This window comes from Hippoglossus stenolepis, chromosome 6 (assembly GCF_022539355.2).
Source record: "Hippoglossus stenolepis isolate QCI-W04-F060 chromosome 6, HSTE1.2, whole genome shotgun sequence".
NCBI classification, from domain to species: Eukaryota; Metazoa; Chordata; class Actinopteri; order Pleuronectiformes; family Pleuronectidae; genus Hippoglossus; species Hippoglossus stenolepis.
This window is the reverse complement of record NC_061488.1, coordinates 519,569-543,145: the sequence shown is the minus strand read 5'-3', so window position 1 is coordinate 543,145 and position 23,577 is coordinate 519,569. Positions and strand designations below refer to the sequence as shown.

The window sequence follows — 23,577 nt, the reverse complement described above, 5'->3', positions numbered from 1 at the left end:
GAAACATTTTGAAACAAAGTGTGTATGTCTCTGAGCAGGCGACCCCTAGTGTCCAGATATATGTTTACAGTTTGTCTCCAGAACTCGGAAAAGGAATCTTCTTTAAATTTGGTGTAAACGTTCACAGATGAACTGGTTGGATTCTAGAGGTCAGAGGTCACTGGGACCTGTTGTTTTGGTCTTCAGAGAATTTCTTCACATTTTGTTGAACCTTGATCACATTTTTTAGATGATAACAATAAATCAGTTTGAGGAACAAGTTGTAAGTTACAGAAGACAGAATGTGAAACGCTCCGTGAACAAGCGAGGGCGGTTCTTCTTCAGATCAGTTAGAGAAGTGACACGTTGGGTGTTTTCCTGTGAAGAAGGAAGTGAAGCAACGTTAAAGCTTCAGTCCTAAACATGAACGCTCATCTCATCTTCATCTTCTTCTTTCTCAGTGAGTTGGTCCGTTTTACTTTACTCTTTTCTTTCTTTGAAGTTAATAAGATTTGATGGTGTTTCTTTACTTCTCCTCAGTCTCGTTCACACGTTGCTCTGTCTCATGACATCATGTTCAAAGTTGTAGTTTCTCAGCAGAAGTCATCGGCTCATGTTTTACTCTTTTCCTGTTACAAAGTTGTTTCCAAGAATTACATTTTTTTAATTTGTGTGATACATTTATTATTTGTTTCATTTCAGATTTTCCTGAAAGAATCATTTAACCTATTTATCTGATTTTATATATAGTTTCCTTTCGTCGTATTTAGACTTTTATTTGTCCCCGGAGGTCAATTCAACCTGAGACAAAACAGGAAATGAACAAACAGTCGGGGCTGTTTCTGTGAATTTCTTTAAGTGACATTGAAGCTGTGGTGAGAAAACATCATGAGTCAGTCTCAGCTGTCAATCAGGAAACAGTCTCAGCTGTCAATCAGAGTCAGTCTCAGCTGTCAATCAGGAAACAGTCTCAGCTGTCAATCAGGACGTCTCCGCCTGTTTTTATATCATCAAATAACTAATTAAGACCAAACTGATCAGAAACACTTGAACAAACATCAGTGAGAGAAGAACGAGCTGAAATGACAGAATCATCTTTGAGAATCATTTATTTAACGTCTGCTTTGATTTCTTACTTTGGTCCATGTCCCATCTGCTAACATGGAGGAGTGTTGATGTTTCAGCATCCTTGTTGCAGGACGGTCTCACTGACTCTGTGTACACTGGACCTGAAGGAGGAACCATCACAGTTAGTTGCTTATTTCGCCTCTCTGGAGAGAAGAAGCTTTTCTGCAGGAAGTCGTGTGGAGACGGAAACGTCCTGATTGAGACAGATGGCGTCAGAGCTCAGAGCGGCAGATACAGCATCGAATACGAAGAAGGAGTTTTTCTAACATCTCATACATTTATTAATGTGACAATAAAACAGCTGAGGAAGTCCGACTCTGGAAATTACACGTGCAGGTTGAAGAGAACTGTTCGTCTAGACTCAACCAAAAGGGTTGAGATCATCGTCACAGACGGTGAGTTTCTACAGAAACGTACAGAAACTGTTTCAGATTCTACAAATATTCTATAAATCAATTCTATTTGTACATCACCAAATCGTAGTATACATAATCTCCATGTACCCTGGTGATAAAGTAATAATGTGTGTGTGTGTGTATATGTTGTGTTTGTAATTGTTTCACAGCTTCACCTTCACCGACACCGAACTGGACAGTGGAACCTTCTCCAACATCTTTCCCAGCAGCCACAGCTCCCACCTCCAACTCTCCTGAACCCAGCGAGCAGTCATCTGCACTTCAGGTAAAATACTAATAAAAAGGTATTTTCATCAGGAAACTGAAAAATGAACGAAATGTTTTTGCTGAAAGTGACGTTCAAACTCATCGTGATGTCATCGTGGCTGAAGAGGAAGGAAGTGACGGTCGGAGGATTAAACACGTACTTCATGTTACTATTAATGATTTAATATGTACTTCATGTTACTATTAATGATTTAATATGTACTTCATGTTACTATTAATGATTTAATATGTACTTCATGTTACTATTAATGATTTTAATATGTACTTCATGTTACTATTAATGATTTTAACACGTACTTCATGTTACTATTAATGATTTTAACACGTACTTCATGTTACTATTAATGGTTTTAACACGTACTTCATGTTATTATTAATGATTTTAACATGTACTTCATGTTACTATTAATGATTTACATGTACTTCATGTTACTATTAATGATTTAATATGTACTTCATGTTACTATTAATGATTTAATATGTACTTCATGTTACTATTAATGATTTAATATGTACTTCATGTTACTATTAATGATTTTAACACGTACTTCATGTTACTATTAATGATTTAATATGTACTTCATGTTACTATTAATGATTTAATATGTACTTCATGTTACTATTAATGATTTAATATGTACTTCATGTTACTATTAATGATTTAATATGTACTTCATGTTACTATTAGTGATTTAATATGTACTTCATGTTACTATTAATGATTTTAACACGTACTTCATGTTACTATTAATGATTTAATATGTACTTCATGTTACTATTAATGGTTTTAACACGTACTTCATGTTACTATTAATGATTTCAACACGTACTTCATGTTACTATTAATGATTTAATATGTACTTCATGTTACTATTAATGATTTTAACACGTACTTCATGTTACTATTAATGATTTTAATACGTACTTCATGTTACTATTAATGATTTTAATATGTACTTCATGTTACTATTAATGATTTAATATGTACTTCATGTTACTATTAATGATTTTAATATGTACTTCATGTTACTTAGATCACATCTGTTCTGCTGAATGTGAGTTTCATCATCATCATCATCATCACACTCTCAGTGACTGTGATGGCTTTCTGCAGGATAAGAACCAATAAACACACAGGTAATACACAATGCAATATTACACACACACACACACACACAGCATTATAATTATTAATAATAATACATTACATAACGTACAGTACTCGTTCAGAAAGAATAAAGATGTGTTTCTAAATGTGTAAACTGTTGGTTCCAGGTTGAAGACGACTCCATCACATGCACCTACACTGAGGTGGACTCTGACCTCAGTGACTCACTCTACAGCGCCCCCTATAGACATGTTCACACTGTGACTCAGGTACAGATGAACTGTCAGTGAAGAAGCTTCATGTTCTCTGTACTCGACTTTTGCTCCAGGTTAAATGTAACTGTAACTGTAACTGTAACTGTAACTGTAACTCAGTAACTTCATGTTACAGAGAGTTTACTCTTAAATAATAAATAACTTTTAAATAACATTAATAAACTTTGTATCTTTTTATATGCATTTGTTACCTCGAGCCTGAATTACTGTACTTATAGATTTCAATTAGTCAACCATGACTCCTCCTTGCACACACAAGTGATTCATGGAGTTCCACAAGGTTCTGTCCTTGGACCGATCCTCTTCACCTTATGAAGAGCTCGTACAGCTGGTTAGTTAACATACAGCTGGTTAGTTAACATACAGCTGGTCAGTTAACATACAGCTGGTCAGTTAACATACAGCTGGTAGTTAACATACAGCTGGTTAGCTAACATACACTGGTCATTAAACGGGTTAGTTAACATACAGCTGGTCAGTTAACATACAGCTGGTCAGTTAACATACAGCTGGTCAGTTACGTCAGCTAGGGTCAGTTAATACAGCTGGTTAGTTAACATACAGCTGGTCAGTTAACATACAGCTGGTTAGTTAACATACAGCTGGTTAGTGAACACTTAACATACAGCTGGTTAGTTAACATACAGCTGGTTAGTTAACGTACAGCTGGTTAGTTAACATTCACCTGGTAAGTTAACATACAGCTGGTCAGTTAACATACAGCTGGTTAGTTAACATACACCTGGTTAGTTAACATACAGCTGGTCAGTTAACATACAGCTGGTTAGTTAACATACATCTGGCAGTTGCATACAGCTGGTTAGTTAACATACACCTGGTTAGTTAACATACAGCTGGTCAGTTAACATACAGCTGGTTAGTTAACATATAGCTGGTCAGTTAACATACAGCTGGTTAGTTAACATACAGCTGGTTAGTTAACAGCTCGGTAAGTTAACATACAGCTGGTCAGTTAACATACAGCTGGTTAGTGAACATACACCTGGTTAGTTAACATACAGCTGGTCAGTTAACATACAGCTGGTCAGTTAACATACATCTGGTCAGTTGTCATACAGCTGGTTAGTGAACATACACCTGGTTAGTTAACATACAGCTGGTCAGTTAACATACAGCTGGTAAGTTAACATACAGCTGGTCAGTTAAGATACAGCTGGTTAGTGTACATACACCTTGTTAGTTAACATACAGCTGGTCAGTTAACATACAGCTGGTTAGTTAACATACAGCTGGTAAGTTAACATACACCTGGTTAGTTAACATACAGCTGGTCAGTTAACATACAGCTGGTTAGTTAACATACAGCTGGTCAGTTAACATACAGCTGGTTAGTTAACATACAGCTGGTTAGTTAACATACAGCTGGTAAGTTAACGTACAGCTGGTTAGCAGTTAACATACAGCTGGTCAGTTAACGTACAGCTGGTTAGTTAACATACAGCTGGTCAGTTAACATACAGCTGGTCAGTTAAGATACAGCTGGTTAGTGTAATACATGTTAGTGAACATACACCTGGTTAGTTAACAGCTGGTCAGTTCATACAGCTGGTTAGTTAACATACAGCTGGTCAGTTAGATACAGCGGTTAGTGTACTACCTGTTAGTTCAGCTGGTCATTAACATACAGCTGTCAAGACAGTTACTGGTCTGTTAACATACAGCTGGTTAGTGAACATACACCTGGTCAGTTAACATACAGCTGGTTAGTTAACATACAGCTGGTAAGTTAACATACAGCTGGTCAGTTAACATACAGCTGGTTAGTTAACGTACAGCTGGTCAGTTAACATACAGCTGGTTAGTTAACATACACCTGGTCAGTTAACATACAGCTGGTCAGTTAACATACAGCTGGTTAGTTAACGTACAGCTGGTAAGTTAACATACAGCTGGTTAGTTAACATACAGCTGGTTAGTTAACATACAGCTGGTCAGTTAACATACAGCTGGTTAGTTAACATACAGCTGGTTAGTTAACATACAGCTGGTCAGTTAACATACAGCTGGTTAGTTAACATACAGCTGGTTAGTTAACATACAGCTGGTTAGTGAACATACAGCTGGTTAGTTAACATACACCTGGTCAGTTAACATACAGCTGGTCAGTTATTGTGAGTGAACCGGTGTTACATACAGCTGGTCAGAACATACAGCTGGTAAGTTAACATATAGCTGGTCAGTTAAGATACAGCTGGTTAGTGTACATACACCTTGTTAGTTAACATACAGCTGGTCAGTTAACATACAGCTGGTTAGTTAACATACAGCTGGTAAGTTAACATACACCTTGTTAGTTAACATACAGCTGGTCAGTTAACATACAGCTGGTTAGTTAACAGCTATAACTAACTGGTTATTAACTACAGCGGTGTACAGCTGGTTATTTAAAGCTGGTCGTTCTATACAGCTGGTCAGTTAAGATGGTTGGGGTTAACATACAGCTGGTTAGTTAACATACAGCTGGTCAGTTAAGATACAGCTGGTTAGTGTACTCACCTGTTAGTTAACATACAGCTGGTCAGTTAACATACAGCTGGTTAGTTAACATACAGCTGGTAAGTTAACATACAGCTGGTTAGTTAACATACAGCTGGTCAGTTAAGATACAGCTGGTTAGTGTACATACCCTGGTCTGTTAACATACAGCTGGTTAGTGAACATACACCTGGTCAGTTAACATACAGCTGGTTAGTTAACATACAGCTGGTAAGTTAACATACAGCTGGTCAGTAGATAGCGGTTAACACCTGGTCAGTTAACATACAGCTGGTCAGTTAACATGTGGCTAGTTAGATAGCTGGTAAGTTAACATACAGCTGGTTAGTGAACATACAGCTGGTAAGTTAACATACAGCTGGTCAGTTAACATACAGCTGGTTAGTTAACGTACCGCTGGTCAGTTAACATACAGCTGGTCAGTTAACGACAGCTGGTTAGTTAACATACAGCTGGTCAGTTAACATACAGCTGGTCAGTTAAGATACAGCTGTTGTGTTAGTTAACATACAGCTGGTCATTAACATACAGCTGGTTAGTTAACATACAGCTGGTTTGTACTAGTAGTGGTTAGTTAACGTACAGCTGGTCAGTTAACATACAGCTGGTTAGTTAACATACACCTGGTCAGTTAACATACAGCTGGTCAGTTAACATACAGCTGGTTAGTTAACGAGCGTAAACATACAGCTGGTTAGTGAACATACAGCTGGTAAGTTAACATACAGCTGGTCAGTTAAGATACAGCTGGTTAGTTAACATACAGCTGGTAAGTTAACATACAGCTGGTCATTAATACAGCTGGTTAGTTATGCTGGTCAGTTAACATACAGCTGGTTAGTGAACATACAGCTGGTTAGTTAACATACACCTGGTCAGTTAACATACAGCTGGTCAGTTAACATACATCTGGTCAGTTGTCATACAGCTGGTTAGTGAACATACACCTGGTTAGTTAACATACAGCTGGTCAGTTAACATACAGCTGGTAAGTTAACATATACAGCTGGTCAGTTAAGATACAGCTGGTTAGTGTACATACACCTTGTTAGTTAACATACAGCTAGACGCGTAGTTAACTGCTGGAACATACCTTGTTAGTTACATACAGCTGGTCGTTAACATACAGCTGGTTAGTTACATACAGCTGGTAAGTTAACGACAGCTGGTTATTAACCAGCTGGTTAGTTAACATACAGCTGGTAAGTTAACTACAGCTGGTTAGTTAACATTCACCTGGTCAGTTAACATACAGCTGGTCAGTTAACATACAGCTGGTTAGTTAACATACAGCTGGTCAGTTAACATACAGCTGGTCAGTTAAGATACAGCTGGTTAGTGTACATACACCTTGTTAGTGAACATACACCTGGTTAGTTAACATACAGCTGGTCAGTTAACATACAGCTGGTTAGTTAACATACAGCTGGTCAGTTAAGATACAGCTGGTTAGTGTACATACACCTTGTTAGTTAACATACAGCTGGTCAGTTAACATACAGCTGGTTAGTTAACATACAGCTGGTAAGTTAACATACAGCTGGTTAGTTAACATACAGCTGGTCAGTTAAGATACACTGGTTAGTGTACATACACCTGGTCTGTTAACATACAGCTGGTTAGTGAACATACACCTGGTCAGTTAACATACAGCTGGTTAGTTAACATACAGCTGGTAGTTAACATACAGCTGGTCAGTTAAGATACAGCTGGTTAGTTAACGTACAGCTGGTCAGTTAACATACAGCTGGTTAGTTAACATACAGCTGGTCAGTTAACATACAGCTGGTCAGTTAACATACAGCTGGTTAGTTAGAACTGGTAAGTTAACATACAGCTGGTTAGTGAACATACAGCTGGTAAGTTAACATACAGCTGGTCAGTTAAGATACAGCTGGTTAGTTAACATACAGCTGGTAAGTTAACATACAGCTGGTCAGTTAAGATACAGCTGGTTAGTTAACGTACGCTGGTCAGTTAACATACAGCTGGTTAGTGAACATACAGCTGTTAGTTAACATACACCTGGTCAATAACATACAGGTGGTCAGTTACATACAGCTGGTTAGTTAACGTACAGCTGGTAGTTAACATACAGCTGGTTAGTTAACATACAGCTGGTTAGTTAACATACAGCTGGTTAGTGAACATACAGCTGGTTAGTTAACATACAGCTGGTCAGTTAACATACAGCTGGTCAGTTAACATACAGCTGGTTAGTTAACGTACAGCTGGTCAGTTAACATACAGCTGGTTAGTTAACATACAGCTGGTTAGTTAACATACAGCTGGTCAGTTAACATACAGCTGGTCAGTTAACATACAGCTGGTTAGTTAACATACAGCTGGTCAGTTAACAGCTGGTCAGTAACATACACGGTCAGTACTAGCTGGTCATAACGACAGCTGGTTATTAACGCACGTAAGTTATACACTGGTTAGTTACATCAGGTCAGTTAAACCTGGTCAGTTAACATACAGCTGGTCGTTAACATACAGCTGGTAGTTAACATACAGCTGGTTAGTTAACGACAGGAGTTAAATACAGCTGGTTAGTGAACATACAGCTGGTCAGTTAACCTTCACCTGGTTAGTTGGTGGTTGTCCTTCATGTCCCCTCCTCTCGTCCTGCAGGTCTGTTTTCGACGCCCCTCCTCGCTGGTCTTCCAGAGAAGGTGCGCTCGTTTCTCGCCCGTCAGGTGCCCTTCCTCGCGCCTGGGAGACCCCGCTGAGTTTGCCCACCTGGTGACATCACTGGCTGAGAACCCGATGATTAACGGCGAGGTCATCAGACTGGACGGAGCCATTCGCATGCAGCCCTGAGAGTGTGTGTGTGTGTGTGTGTGTGTGTGCGCGTGTGTCTGTGTCTGTGTGTGTCTGTGTGTGTGCAGTACTTTATGTTGTTTTCTAATCTGATTTGACATTAAACTGATTTGTTTAATTGATTTTGAGTTTTTTTCTTTAAGTGTTTTTTGCTCAGTCTTTAAAATCATAACGCACACATTCTTTTTGGGAACTTGGGACAAGATGGCGAAACATTTTGAAACAAAGTGTGTATGTCTCTGAGCAGGCGACCCCTAGTGTCCAGATATATGTTTACAGTTTGTCTCCAGAACTCGGAAAAGGAATCTTCTTTAAATTTGGTGTAAACGTTCACAGATGAACTGGTTGGATTCTAGAGGTCAGAGGTCACTGGGACCTGTTGTTTTGGTCTTCAGAGAATTTCTTCACATTTTGTTGAACCTTGATCACATTTTTTAGATGATTACAATAAATCATGTAACCCAGTTACAATAAAGGGTTAAAACGTACATCAAGGATCCGCCTCGATAGGTCGAGTGAGATCAGCCACTCAGAAGTGAGAGTTGGATCATGTCCCGCCTCCAGCTCAACGTGATTGACAGATCACTCCGCACCTGCATGATCGATGGTGTGTGAGTGAGATCAGAACAGGAAGTGGAGTTGAGACCAGTCACTGGAAGTCTGTTCAAGTTGGTGGAGCTGGGAGTGAACTGGGAGACAGAGGGTCCCAGTTCGTTTCACTGATCTCGTTAAGCTAATCATCTGAAGCTGATGTAGCATGGTGTGGTCACGTGCTGCGAGTCGTCTGTGGGACCTGCTGTGGAGAAGATCTGAGAAACACACAGTGCTTCAGACATGAGTCAAAGCAGGAAGTGCTTGGTAACAGTTACGCTTTGGAAATAGAAACACTTTTATTTACAGTGTTAACTGGTTATAAAGACAGTGTTAACTGGTTATAAAAGCAGTGTTAACTGGTTATAAAAGCAGTGTTAACTGGTTATAAAGGCAGTGTTAACTGGTTATAAAGGCAGTGTTAACTGGTTATAAAGCAGTGTTAACTGGTTATAAAGACAGTGTTAACTGGTTATAAAGCAGTGTTAACTGGTTATAAAAGCAGTGTTAACTGGTTATAAAGACAGTGTTAACTGGTTATAAAGACAGTGTTAACTGGTTATAAAGGCAGTGTTAACTGGTTATAAAGGCAGTGTTAACTGGTTATAAAAGCAGTGTTAACTGGTTATAAAGGCAGTGTTAACTGGTTATAAAGACAGTGTTAACTGGTTATAAAGGCAGTGTTAACTGGTTATAAAAGCAGTGTTAACTGGTTATAAAGGCAGTGTTAACTGGTTATAAAGGCAGTGTTAACTGGTTATAAAGGCAGTGTTAACTGGTTATAAAGGCAGTGTTAACTGGTTATAAAGGCAGTGTTAACTGGTTATAAAAGCAGTGTTAACTGGTTATAAAGGCAGTGTTAACTGGTTATAAAGGCAGTGTTAACTGGTTATAAAGGCAGTGTTAACTGGTTATAAAGACAGTGTTAACTGGTTATAAAGGCAGTGTTAACTGGTTATAAAAGCAGTGTTAACTGGTTATAAAGGCAGTGTTAACTGGTTATAAAGGCAGTGTTAACTGGTTATAAAGGCAGTGTTAACTGGTTATAAAGGCAGTGTTAACTGGTTATAAAGACAGTGTTAACTGGTTATAAAAGCAGTGTTAACTGGTTATAAAAGCAGTGTTAACTGGTTATAAAGACAGTGTTAACTGGTTATAAAGACAGTGTTAACTGGTTATAAAGGCAGTGTTAACTGGTTATAAAGACAGTGTTAACTGGTTATAAAAGCAGTGTTAACTGGTTATAAAGACAGTGTTAACTGGTTATAAAGACAGTGTTAACTGGTTATAAAGGCAGTGTTAACTGGTTATAAAGACAGTGTTAACTGGTTATAAAGGCAGTGTTAACTGGTTATAAAGACAGTGTTAACTGGTTATAAAGACAGTGTTAACTGGTTATAAAGACAGTGTTAACTGGTTATGAAGGCAGTGTTAACTGGTTATAAAGACAGTGTTAACTGGTTATAAAGGCAGTGTTAACTGGTTATAAAGACAGTGTTAACTGGTTATAAAGACAGTGTTAACTGGTTATAAAGGCAGTGTTAACTGGTTATAAAGACAGTGTTAACTGGTTATAAAAACAGTGTTAACTGGTTATAAAGGCAGTGTTAACTGGTTATAAAGGCAGTGTTAACTGGTTATAAAAGCAGTGTTAACTGGTTATAAAGGCAGTGTTAACTGGTTATAAAAGCAGTGTTAACTGGTTATAAAGGCAGTGTTAACTGGTTAGTGGTACACGCTGACAGAAGATGTTAAAATATCATATTGATCATTATTATTGTACTGTTATTTTTGAAGATGCTCTCTCACAAGAGAGAGGGCATTACAGAGCCATAGGTAACACCTGTGTTATCATCATTTGTCCTAATACTAGATCAAGGTGATACTTAATACTTTTGTCAGATTGGTTCTATTAAGAAGTCATGATTAATGTGTTGATGTATGCTGGTTATGATTCATATATTGGTATTGAGACTTGAACTTGAATTAGAGTGTAATGCAAGGCCTGAACATATTATCATTAAGTGTTGTACAGTATGTTTAACTTCATGTTATGTGAGTGTTATGCTTTAGTATGATTGTTGTGAAACATAAAGATCAGACAAACTCTTAACTTCCTGTTGTAGAAACAGGAAGTCTTATGGACCGAGTGAGAACAACTTGAAGATCCTTTCTTATTGATGACGAGCCTCCCGACGAGATTCCATCTGGGAGAAGAGCCCCGTTGAATGTTCCCTGTGGTGGTCGGGGGTGCTCGACACCCGGACGTGCACTAATAGAGGGTGCACACTCTTTTAAGGAACAGTCACAGGAACAGTCACTGTCATTAACCAGTGAAGTGACAAAACACATCAGGACTGATCACAGGAAACAGACTTTAAAGACGACTGACGTAAAACAACTGATTTATTTTAAAGGGCCCAATTTTATTTTCATACAAATGTTTTTCCAAATGCTTGTGAATTATCACCTGCCACTTTAAGTTCGTAAAGTCACACTTTGCATTTAATTGTTTGTGTATTGTGTGTACTTTTATTTATGGTTATTACAGTTTATGTCCCTCAGCTCCTCATCGAACCTAGTAGATCGTAACCTGGCCACAAGTGGGTTAAAATCAGTTTGAGGAACAAGTTGTAAGTTACAGAAGACAGAATGTGAAACGCTCCGTGAACAAGCGAGGGCGGTTCTTCTTCAGATCAGTTAGAGAAGTGACACGTTGGGTGTTTTCCTGTGAAGAAGGAAGTGAAGCAACGTTAAAGCTTCAGTCCTAAACATGAACGCTCATCTCATCTTCATCTTCTTCTTTCTCAGTGAGTTGGTCCGTTTTACTTTACTCTTTTCTTTCTTTGAAGTTAATAAGATTTGATGGTGTTTCTTTACTTCTCCTCAGTCTCGTTCACACGTTGCTCTGTCTCATGACATCATGTTCAAAGTTGTAGTTTCTCAGCAGAAGTCATCTTTAATTTGTGTGATACATTTATTATTTGTTTCATATCAGATTTTCCTGAAAGAATCATTTAACCAATTTATCTGATTTTATACATAGTTTCCTTTCATCGTATTTAGACTTTTATTTGTCCCCGGAGGTCAATTCAACCTGAGACAAAACAGGAAATGAACGAACAGTCGGGGCCTGTTTCTGTGAACTGAGTCAGTCTCAGCTGTCAATCAGGAAACAGTCTCAGCTGTCAATCAGGAAACAGTCTCAGCTGTCAATCAGGAAACAGTCTCAGCTGTCAATCAGGAGTCAGTCTCAGCTGTCAATCAGGAAACAGTCTCAGCTGTCAATCAGGACGTCTCCGCCTGTTTTTATATCATCAAATAACTAATTAAGACCAAACTGATCAGAAACACTTGAACAAACATCAGTGAGAGAAGAACGAGCTGAAATGACAGAATCATCTTTGAGAATCATTTATTTAACGTCTGCTTTGATTTCTTACTTTGGTCCATGTCCCATCTGCTAACATGGAGGAGTGTTGATGTTTCAGCATCCTTGTTGCAGGACGGTCTCACTGACTCTGTGTACACTGGACCTGAAGGAGGAACCATCACAGTTAGTTGCTTATTTCGCCTCTCTGCAGAGAAGAAGCTTTTCTGCAGGAAGTCGTGTGGAGACGGAAACGTCCTGATTGAGACAGACAGCGTCAGAGCTCAGAGCGGCAGATACAGCATCGAATACGAAGAAGGAGTTTTTCTAACATCTCCTACATTTGTTAATGTGACAATAAAACAGCTGAGGAAGTCCGACTCTGGAAATTACACGTGTGGTTTGAAGAGAACTGTTCGTATAGACTCAACCAAAAGGGTTGAGATCATCGTCACAGACGGTGAGTTTCTACAGAAACGTACAGAAACTGTTTCAGATTCTACAAATATTCTATAAATCAATTCTATTTGTACATCACCAAATCGTAGTATACATAATCTCCATGTACCCTGGTGATAAAGTAATAATGTGTGTGTGTGTGTATATGTTGTGTTTGTAATTGTTTCACAGCTTCTTCGACATCGAACTGGACAGAGGAACCTTCTCCAACATCTTTCCCAGCAGCCACAGCTCCCACCTCCAACTCTCCTGAACCCAGCGAGCAGTCATCTGCACTTCAGGTAAAATACTAATAAAAAGGTATTTTCATCAGGAAACGGAAAAATGAACGAAATGTTTTTGCTGAAAGTGACGTTCAAACTCATCGTGATGTCATCGTGGCTGAAGAGGAAGGAAGTGACGGTCGGAGGATTAAACACGTACTTCATGTTACTATTAATGATTTAATATGTACTTCATGTTACTATTAATGATTTAATATGTACTTCATGTTACTATTAATGATTTAATATGTACTTCATCTTACTATTAATGATTTAATATGTACTTCATGTTACTATTAACGATTTAATATGTACTTCATGTTACTATTAATGATTTAATTCATGTTATTTTGTCTTTGATTTAACACGTACTTCATGTTACTATTAATGATTTAACACGTACTTCATGTTACTATTAATGATTTTAACATGTACTTCATGTTACTATTAATGATTTTAATATGTACTTCATGTTACTATTAATGATTTAATATGTACTTCATGTTACTATTAATGATTTTAATATGTACTTCATGTTACTATTAATGATTTAATATGTACTTCATGTTACTATTAATGATTTTAATATGTACATGTTACTATTAATGATTTTAATATGTACTTCATGTTACTATTAATGATTTAATATGTACTTCATGTTACTATTAATGATTTAATATGTACTTCATGTTACTATTAATGATTTTAATATGTACTACATGTTACTATTAATGATTTTAACATGTACTTCATGTTACTATTAATGATTTTAATATGTACTTCATGTTACTATTAATGATTTAATATGTACTTCATGTTACTATTAATGATTTTAATATGTACTTCATGTTACTATTAATGATTTTAAACGTACTTCATGTTACTATTAATGATTTAATATGTACTTCATGTTACTATTAATGATTTAATATGTACTTCATGTTACTATTAATGATTTAACATGTACTTCATGTTACTATTAATGATTTTAACACGTACTTCATGTTACTATTAATGATTTTAACACGTACTTCATGTTACTATTAATGATTTAATATGTACTACATGTTACTATTAATGATTTTAATATGTACTTCATGTTACTATTAATGATTTTAATATGTACTACATGTTACTATTAATGATTTTAATATGTACTTCATGTTACTATTAATGATTTTAACATTCTTCATGTTACTATTAATGATTTAATATGTACTTCATGTTACTATTAATGATTTAATATGTACTTCATGTTACTATTAATGATTTTAATATGTACTTCATGTTACTATTAATGATTTTAATATGTACTTCATGTTACTATTAATGATTTAATATGTACTTCATGTTACTATTAATGATTTTAATATGTACTTCATGTTACTATTAATGATTTAATATGTACTTCATGTTACTATTAATGATTTTAATATGTACTTCATGTTACTATTAATGATTTAATATGTACTTCATGTTACTATTAATGATTTTAATATGTACTTCATGTTACTATTAATGATTTAATATGTACTTCATGTTACTATTAATGATTTTCATGTTACATTAATATTTTAACATGTACTTCATGTTCTATTAATATTTTAATATGTACTTCATGTTACTATTAATGATTTAACACGTACTTCATGTTACTATTAATGATTTTAATATGTACTTCATGTTACTATTAATGATTTTAATATGTACTTCATGTTACTATTAATGATTTAATATGTACTTATGTTCTATTAATGATTTAATATGTACTACATGTTACTATTAATGATTTTAACATGTACTTCATGTTACTATTAATGATTTAACATGTACTTCATGTTACTATTAATGATTTTAACATGTACTTCATGTTACTATTAATGATTTTAATATGTACTACATGTTACTATTAATGATTTTAACACGTACTTCATGTTACTATTAATGATTTAATATGTACTACATGTTACTATTAATGATTTTAACACGTACTTCATGTTACTATTAATGATTTAATATGTACTACATGTTACTATTAATGATTTTAATATGTACTTCATGTTACTATTAATGATTTTAATATGTACTACATGTTACTATTAATGATTTTAATATGTACTTCATGTTACTATTAATGATTTTAACACGTACATCATGTTACTATTAATGATTTTAATATGTACTTCATGTTACTATTAATGATTTAATATGTACTTCATGTTACTATTAATGATTTAATTTAATGTTACTATTAATGATTTAATATGTACTTCATGTTACTATTAATGATTTAATATGTACTTCATGTTACTATTAATGATTTTAATATGTACTTCATGTTACTATTAATGATTTAATATGTACTTCATGTTACTATTAATGATTTAATATGTACTTCATGTTACTATTAATGTTTAATATATTACTATTAATGATTTACACGTACTTCATGTTACTATTAATGATTTAATATTTATGTATATGTTACTATTAATGATTTAATATGTACTTCATGTTACTATTAATGATTTTTTATTATGATTTAATATGTATCATGTTACTATTAATATTATGATTTTAATATGTACTTCATGTTACTATTAATGATTTAATATGTACTTCATGTTACTATTAATGATTTAATATGTACTTCATGTTACTATTAATGATTTTAATATGTACTTCATGTTACTATTAATGATTTAATATGTACTTCATGTTACTAAGATCACAGCTGTTCTGCTGACTGTGAGTTTCATCATCATCACACTCTCAGTGACTGTGATGGTTTTCTGCAGGAACAGAACCAGTAAACAAACAGGTAATACACAATGCAATACACACACACACACACACACACACACACACACACACACACAGGATGAAGAAATGAGTAGCTTCATGTACACAATGATTTGAGTTCTGGTCATCGTGTTTTCCAGAGTGTCCTGAAGCTCCAGGTGAAGACGAGGTGAGTTCAGTGAATGTGGATCATTTCATCTTCATCATGAAACCAGCTGATCGTCTTCATCCTGCAGGTTGAGAGAGAATATGAGGAGGTGGGAGACGGCCGAGTGAACTCCTCTTCCTCAGAGGAACAGTTTCAACTTTACTCTCTGGTTCAATACAACGAAACAAAACAAACCGGATCTGATCTCTGACACACAATCCTGCAACACAACAAGGTGAGTAACACTGGAGCAAAACATTATGTTCATTAGAATTATTAATAATAATACATTACATGACAGACAGTACTCGTTAAGAAAGAATAAAGATGTGTTTCTAAATGTTTCAACTGTTGGTTCCAGGTTGAAGACGACTCCATCACATGCACCTACACTGAGGTGGACTCTGACCTCAGTGACTCACTCTACAGCGCCCCCTATAGACATGTTCACACTGTGACTCAGGTACAGATGAACTGTCAGTGAAGAAGCTTCATGTTCTCTGTACTCGACTTTTGCTCCAGGTTAAATGTAACTGTAACTGTAACTGTAACTCAGTAACTTCATGTGACAGATAGTTTACTCTTAAATAGTAAATAACTTTTAAATAATATTAATAAACTTTGTATCTTTTTATATGCATTTGTTACGTCGAGCCTGAATTACTGTACTTATAGATTTCAATTAGTCAGCCATGACTCCTCCTTGCACACACAAGTGATTCATGGAGTTCCACAAGGTTCTGTCCTTGGACCGATCCTCTTCACCTTATGAAGAGCTCGTGCACGTGAAGCAGCCGCTCAGTGACTCTGTAGAAGTGAAACACAGAGTTCCTCTGGTCTCAGCTGCTCAGGGATCAGCTGCTTCAGGATCAGAGCAGAAGCTTCATAAGCTGTGTGATCACATATAGGAAGAGGGGGCAAAATGGCTCTTTCGATAGTAAAGGTTACTGACCCCTGACTGAGTTCTACTTCGAGAAGGTCTCAAGAACATCAAGGTCTGGATGACCCATAACTTCTTACCTCTAAATTCAGACTGAGCTCATTGTAATGGTCCCTAAACATCTCAGAGAAACACAGTGTGACCAGATCGTCCCTTTGGTGTTAGTTTGGCCCCAGCTCCACTGTGAGGAAACTTGAGTTAGGACCAGGACATGTGACCCACATATAAAACAGGTCTGTGGGACAGCCTTCTTCCACCTGCACAGTATTATGAACACTAGGAACATCCTGTCTCAAAAGGAAGCTGAGAAACTCGTCCATTTGTTCCCTCGAGACTAGATCAGTGTGATTCTTTATTATCAGGATGGGTTCTAGAGTCAGACACCTTCTCTACATTCAAGGTTAGACCTAAAACGCTCCGCTTTGATAAAGCCTGTAGTTCTGGATCAGGTCCTGAAGCATCCCTTAGTTCTGCTGCTATAGGTCTAGACTGCTGGAGAACTCCCATCATGCACTGAGAGAGAACTCCCATCATGCATAGAGAGAACTCCCATCATGCACTGAGAGAGAACTCCCATCATGCACTGAGAGAGAACTCCCATCATGAGGGAGAACTCCCATCATGAGGGAGAACTCCCATCATGCACTGAGAGAGAACTCCCATCATGCACTGAGGCATAAAAAGCAAGGCAGTAATTTGAGTTTGAACTACCAAACCAAACTATTTACACATTTGCTCTGGTTTAAAGTTCATGAAATCATGTTCCACACATTAGAAGCAGTAAATTACATATTTTTATTGAAAATAAATTTGACATGAATTGAACATTGACATTTTATACAGTTTATGGTCTTTATCTGTTACAAAACATTTCTATAAATATACTTAGTGCAATGTGACAGTCACTGTGTGAGCAGGAGCAAAATTCTTACTACAAAATAAAATTCATTTGAACATATTCACGTTTATTTTATATTTATCAGGGTCACGTGTTTAAAACAACTGCATCCACTCATTTAATAAAAAAACACCATACAAAAATCTATTTAACTTATAAAGTAAACACTATGAATAATATAATAATATAAATGAAAGACAAACTGGTACATTTTCCCTTTACAGCCTCACAGTGCTCGAAGAAGAGTAAAAACAATGAGTTGGTACAAAAGAAGAAACATGATATTTAAATAAAAGGAGTCTGTGGCACATTAAAGGTAAAAACACAGGAGGACGATGATCAGCTGATCACGATCTAAGCTGCATAGAATCAATATCACTAATCTCTAATGTAGAGAAGACACTTTGGAAGATCATGTGCTGTTTCTACTTTCTTTTTATCAAAATACCCAGAATCCTTTTTCCTTTCGTGGATTTAACACGAACGAGTCGTCCAGTTAAACTGAGGATTCTTCCTCAGCTCATTCCAGAGCAGAGGAAAAACAAACGGAACTTAAGTTCTGCACGGAACCGAAACTCAAGCTCAAGCTTGATGCTTCCAGATTTATATTCAGGAATTAATGGAAAACATGAAAGTTGAAGTGTTTATGATTCATGGTAAATAATGGTAATCATTTCTTATCGATACTTTTATTTAGGTGAATTTAACCTTTGAGTTTTTCTTTCGGCTCCTCTGTGTTTTGTTCTCGGATCCAAAGGAGCAGACGTTTTTTATCTCTTCCTTTAACAGTCAAACTTTTTCAATTTTCTTTGATTTCTCAGAGAATAATTCATGATGAAAACAGTTAGACTGATATTTATGAGTGTGATTTGGTGCATGTGTGAATTAAAGAGGAATGAACGTCACTACGAACCCAGTGGGTTGTTTCCTAAAAGCTGGACACTTTAGATGAACTTGGCTGAACGTCCGTTTCCTCTTGTCACATGATCTTGAAACACATGACATGAAGGCAGATGATCGCTCCAGGCAGAAGGAGAATTACTTTTGAAATATTTGAAAATAACGAGACATGAACAAGACTTGAGCTTCAAGCTTCTGGAAACGTTGGGTTCACGTAGCAGAACTCGAGTCTAAACTCTGGAGTGACAACGTCCCTGAATCACAAGAGAATACAAACCTCTGAGGAAGATGATGAGAAACCTCCAGATGAAGAATCATGATTATCACACGATTCTGCACCTCAAGGGTTATAAGTAATAAATATATTTCAGTGACTCGGTCAATATACGAGAATACAATAAGATACTTCAAATATAGAAAAATATTATTACGCTCGTTACTTAGTGATAAAATATAGGATCGTGAAGCAAAAAGGCAAAGTGCAAAAACAACAGAAACCGTCTCCTCCAACTTTAAAAAGAAAATGCACAATATTTATAATGATGCAGGTTCAAAGTTCACAGTTCACTGGTGTAACAGGAGGAACCAGGTAAGAGTTAGATGTTCATCCTGGAAGCAGAACAATATGCAGCAGAACGGATTTTCTTGTATTTCTACCTGAACTGTTACGTTTTGATTCACTGATGGAAACTTCGTAAATTCCATTGTTATTTGTATTTTAACAGTTTTAGAGCCATGTTTGAAATCACAAAATTAAAAATCATGCGTTTTTATCATTGATCTGATGTTTTCTTCACTCAGTGAATATTTGTCTTGAAACGTCTGAAGATAATTCCCAAGTCAATATATTCAAACTGTTTCCAACCTGAAGCATAAAATACAAAAATATTTAGTTTATTATCAAAGAATATTCTTAAATGAATCCACTGTCTTCTTATGTATCAGCTGATACTTTCTGTATTTTTTAAATTACATCCTGTAAAGTGAAAAAATCAGCTCCTGATAAAATGTGACGTCACAGCTGAGTTTTGCTGTAAATAAAGATGTAAATCCTCAATACAAGATACGAGAGGAACGAGTGCAAGCACAGAGCCAAAGATACGAGAGGAACAAGTGCAAGCACAGAGCTGAAGATACGAGAGTTAGAGTGCAAGCACAGAGCCGAAGATACGAGAGGAGCGAGTGAAAGCACAGAGCTGCAGAGACGGGAGCTAGTGCAAGCACAGAGCCGAAGATACGAGAGGAACAAGTGAAAGCACAGAGCTGAAGATACGAGAGTTAGAGTGAAAGCACAGAGCGGAAGATACGGGAGGAACGAGTGCAAGCACAGAGCGGAAGATACGAGAGGAACGAGTGCAAGCACAGAGCGGAAGATACGGGAGGAACGAGTGCAAGCACAGAGCGGAAGATACGGGAGGAACGAGTGCAAGCACAGAGCTGAAGATACGGGAGGAACGAGTGCAAGCACAGAGCCGAAGAAGAGTTAGAGTGAAAGCACAGAGCTGAAGATACGAGAGTTAGAGTGAAAGCACAGAGCTGAAGATAAGAGAGTTAGAGTGAAAGCACAGAGCCGAAGAAAAGAGAGTTAGAGTGAAAGCACAGAGCCGAAGATACGAGGGTGGCAAGCACAGAGCCGAAGATACGAGAGTTAGAGTGAAAGCATAGAGCTGCAGAAACGAGAGGAACGAGCCTCAGCAGAGACATGTGAGACAGATTTAGTTTGATGTAAAGTTTACGTTTTTTCTCCGTTTTCTTCTGAGAAGCGAATTACTGCAACACACTTTGATCTTAACTGGATTTTCCTCCGCTGCAGTGACGAAGTGAAAAGACATTGCATAAAACGTTATTGCAACATGTGAGTCACATTCAATCTAATTTGATCAGAGCTGTTGTGTTCGTCACAGTCGTTATTCACTGTGAAGTGACTTCATGCTTCTTTAATAAAAGTGTTCTGAGGATAATCTGAAGTTAAGATTAACGAACGGAACTAAAACAGTTTCAGTATTAGTTTTGTTTAAAGTCCGATTTTACAACTGTCATGTTGAGCTTCCTGGACTAAAATCTGTGCAGCTGAAGTTGGTTCTGAAACATCAAAGAAAGGACAAACCATGAAATCCACGTGTGGTGAAGTTCACGCTCACAGTGTGTCGTCAGTTTGGTTTCTGAAGGACGAGAGAAAACTGCTCTACTGACCGCTGAGCCAGGCATCACCAGACCTGCTGTCCGACCGCAGCGTCCTCGTCGCGAGCAGAGAGGGCTTCCTCAGAGCCTTTGAGCCAGGCATCGTGAGGATCCGTCTGTGACAGTGTGGACATGAAAAGGGAGGGGCCGGTGTGCTGCAGTGCTCATGAGCCAGGCACTGCTACAACTGCTGCTGCTGCACCAGGCGTCGGTAATGTGGCAGCACCTTGCTCTCAGGGAGGTACAGCGCCATCTCCAGGGCGACCAGGATGGTGAACTCAAAAAAGATCAGCTCCCTCCTGCTGATCCTGAAACGCTCCTCCAGCTTCTACACAGACAGAAGAAGAAGAAGAAGAAGAAGAAGAAGAAGAAGAAGAAGAAGAAGAAGAAGAAGAAGAAGAAGAAGCCCTCTGTTAGTTCTGTGTTTGTTTGTGAGCAGGATGAACAGATGAACATTAAACTTGATGAAAGATGTTTATGGCTCAGGGAAGAACTCCGAACTGGATCCAGGAGTGTGTGTGTGTGTGTGTGTGTGTGTGTGTGTGTGTGTGTGTGTGTGTGTGTGTGTGTGTGTGTCACACTTACATCTATGAGGTGTTTGACTTCCTGTTTCTTCAGGTCACTGCTGATCTTAGCAGCCAAGAGGATGCAGGCAGCTGACACCAGCTTCCTGTGAGTGAGTCAGGGAGTTGTTGTGAGTGAAGGTTTGATTCAGTGAGAACAGGTCAAATCAACATTAAAGCCTTTATTAATATTAATGAAGCTCCACATTAATTTTCTCAAATCAACAGAAACCAACGGAGAATAAACACATGAAGCTCGGTTCAGAAACGACCTGAATGATAAATCTTGTATTTATGACCGTACCTGTTCTGCTTATTGAGTCGACCCTGCAGCACCAGCTTCTCAAAGTAGACAAACGCCATGGCGATGGTGACGGGCTGCAGGCCGCAGTCCTCCCCCACGACTCTCATCTCCCTCTTCAGACTGACAGACACAAAGACACGTTCTCATGTGGAACACCAACACAGAACGTTCAACCTCTTTTAGTTTCGTCCAAATACCTGCGTATTTTACTGAGAGTGAGTTTAATGTGAGGAAACTTCTCCTTGAAGGTCTCGTTCATGTCTTTCTTCAGGTCAGACGGTTTCACATATTCGATAACTGTGGTCTGGTGGAAAACAGAGAGAAGAGAAGAAGAACAGGAGAGAAGGAGCGGAGGAGGAGAAGAACAGAGGAAAGAAGAGATGTACAGTCGTGACAAAGTAGAAACATCTACAACTGTCAGTGAATGTAAATGAACCTCGCACGGTCAAACTACATATCTATGTATGTATGTATATATATGATATTTTCAATTCATTCTCAGAAAATAATTCATTCACTGATTTCTGATTGAAATGAAGGGACTTTTAGTATGAGTGACATTTTTTTATCTTTCTTGATGCACATTGTATTTGCATATTTAGTGAAGGTGTCAGCTGATCGTGGACTATCATCACAACAAGACCTCTTCATATACAACATGTCTCCTCACATCAGGAAGTCCTCAGTTCCTCTGCTCCTTCATCTCCATCAGACATTATGTATAAACACTTTAAACATTACAAACTGGTTCTTCTCATGTAGTGAATCCTGTTGTTGTGTTGATGTGTTCAGTTCCATCAGCATCTGTTGGACTTGTGTCCTGGGAGAGGATCCTCACATGGGACTGAGCTTTATTCACTGATCACTAAGTTTCTGTTTGACTCTAGTTGAGTGAAGAACAGAGGAAGTTGCTCCTTGTTAACGTCTATGAGACAAACGGGGGTTTGTGAATATGGGCTAATAGCAGTAACAGAGCAGCTGACCTCAGATCTCCTCTGATGATACATCGTGTGTCTTCACACTCAGAGGAAGGAAACTGAGCTGTTGAGTGAGTGTGTGTTTTTCTTGTTACCATGTAGGAGGCAAAGATCAGCACCCGCTTGTGTTTCCCACAAGGCCACTGGTGGTCGCTGAGGAGGTTAGGGTCGTAGTCAGTAACATCGTCGAGACCTGGACAACACACACGTGCACACACGTGCACACACAGACACACATACAAATATATATAATCAGTCATTGTCTTTATATTTGAAACACATGACTAAACCTATGTTCAGACCTTTTACAAACACAGTGACGGAGCCTGTTTGTGTTAACCCTTCATACTGTGCACATGCACGTGTATGTTTGTGTATTAATTCAGTTATAAAACACATCACACAATTTGAGCAGTTTTGAAGTTGACCAGATATTTGAATTTCCGTGTTTTCTGCGTGTGTGTGTGAAAGTGTGTGTGTTACCCAGGTCCAGGCCCACGGAGCTGTTCAGCCTGCTCGGGGGGTAACCTCGGCCCGCCATGCTGTGCGTGCTCCTGGACACGGGGATCTGCAGCGTCAGGTCACTGGCTGACGATGGCTTCTGCCTCACCAGAGCATTAGTGGAGAGCAGGAACTGGGCGTACGACACTGACTGAGATGGACAGAGG

At 37.6% G+C, this 23,577-nt stretch overlaps 3 protein-coding genes across 8 annotated transcripts in view; 2 read left to right on the top strand and 1 right to left on the bottom strand.

Moving 5' to 3' along the window:
* Positions 1-267: 267 nt before the first annotated feature.
* On the top strand, positions 268-21,641 carry LOC118111523 (CMRF35-like molecule 6). Of its 5 annotated transcripts, XR_007032781.1 has the most exons (7): positions 287-439; positions 1,164-1,502; positions 1,673-1,788; positions 2,825-2,927; positions 3,066-3,167; positions 8,325-8,539; positions 21,576-21,641. XR_007032781.1 is itself a non-coding variant. In XM_035160183.2 (5 exons), exons 1-5 carry the CDS (start codon positions 403-405, stop codon positions 3,068-3,070), a joined length of 600 nt encoding a protein of 199 aa, XP_035016074.2. In that variant the 5' UTR covers positions 287-402; the 3' UTR covers positions 3,071-3,325. The 5 variants fall into 5 exon arrangements, 1 of the variants encoding a protein (XP_035016074.2); XR_007032782.1 differs by lacking the exon at positions 21,576-21,641 and having other exon boundaries at positions 268-439; positions 1,703-1,788; positions 8,325-8,643; XR_007032780.1 differs by lacking the exon at positions 21,576-21,641 and having other exon boundaries at positions 8,325-8,637.
* On the top strand, positions 11,762-16,786 carry LOC118111522. Of its 2 annotated transcripts, none has more exons than XM_035160182.2 (7): positions 11,762-11,914; positions 12,596-12,934; positions 13,165-13,214; positions 15,924-16,017; positions 16,139-16,167; positions 16,235-16,381; positions 16,508-16,786. In XM_035160182.2, exons 1-6 carry the CDS (start codon positions 11,878-11,880, stop codon positions 16,355-16,357), a joined length of 672 nt encoding a protein of 223 aa, XP_035016073.2. In that variant the 5' UTR covers positions 11,762-11,877; the 3' UTR covers positions 16,358-16,381; positions 16,508-16,786. The 2 variants fall into 2 exon arrangements, with proteins under 2 accessions (XP_035016073.2, XP_047196186.1); XM_047340230.1 differs by having other exon boundaries at positions 13,129-13,214.
* The window catches only part of cables2b (Cdk5 and Abl enzyme substrate 2b), a 15,874-nt gene continuing 12,382 nt past the window's right edge, over positions 20,086-23,577 (bottom strand). The window contains exons 5-10 of the mRNA XM_035160094.2: positions 23,393-23,561; positions 23,005-23,102; positions 22,130-22,236; positions 21,933-22,052; positions 21,651-21,735; positions 20,086-21,393 (exon numbers count right to left, since the gene is read on the bottom strand). Of these exons, the coding sequence (XP_035015985.1) occupies positions 21,247-21,393; positions 21,651-21,735; positions 21,933-22,052; positions 22,130-22,236; positions 23,005-23,102; positions 23,393-23,561 (726 nt within the window). The 3' untranslated portion in view covers positions 20,086-21,246. The remainder of the gene's footprint in view (positions 21,394-21,650; positions 21,736-21,932; positions 22,053-22,129; positions 22,237-23,004; positions 23,103-23,392; positions 23,562-23,577) is intronic.

Excerpts from the sequence above, each read along its gene's own strand:
- LOC118111523 (XM_035160183.2), top strand. The coding sequence starts at position 403 with ATGAACGCTCATCTCATCTTCATCTTCTTCTTTCTCA. Across the intron at positions 440-1,163 it reads CTTCATCTTCTTCTTTCTCA|CATCCTTGTTGCAGGACGGT; the intron begins GTGAGTTGGTCC and ends TTGATGTTTCAG. Across the intron at positions 1,503-1,672 it reads TGAGATCATCGTCACAGACG|CTTCACCTTCACCGACACCG; the intron begins GTGAGTTTCTAC and ends ATTGTTTCACAG.
- LOC118111522 (XM_047340230.1), top strand. The coding sequence starts at position 11,878 with ATGAACGCTCATCTCATCTTCATCTTCTTCTTTCTCA. Across the intron at positions 12,935-13,128 it reads TGAGATCATCGTCACAGACG|AGGAACCTTCTCCAACATCT; the intron begins GTGAGTTTCTAC and ends CGAACTGGACAG. Across the intron at positions 16,168-16,234 it reads AAGCTCCAGGTGAAGACGAG|GTTGAGAGAGAATATGAGGA; the intron begins GTGAGTTCAGTG and ends TTCATCCTGCAG.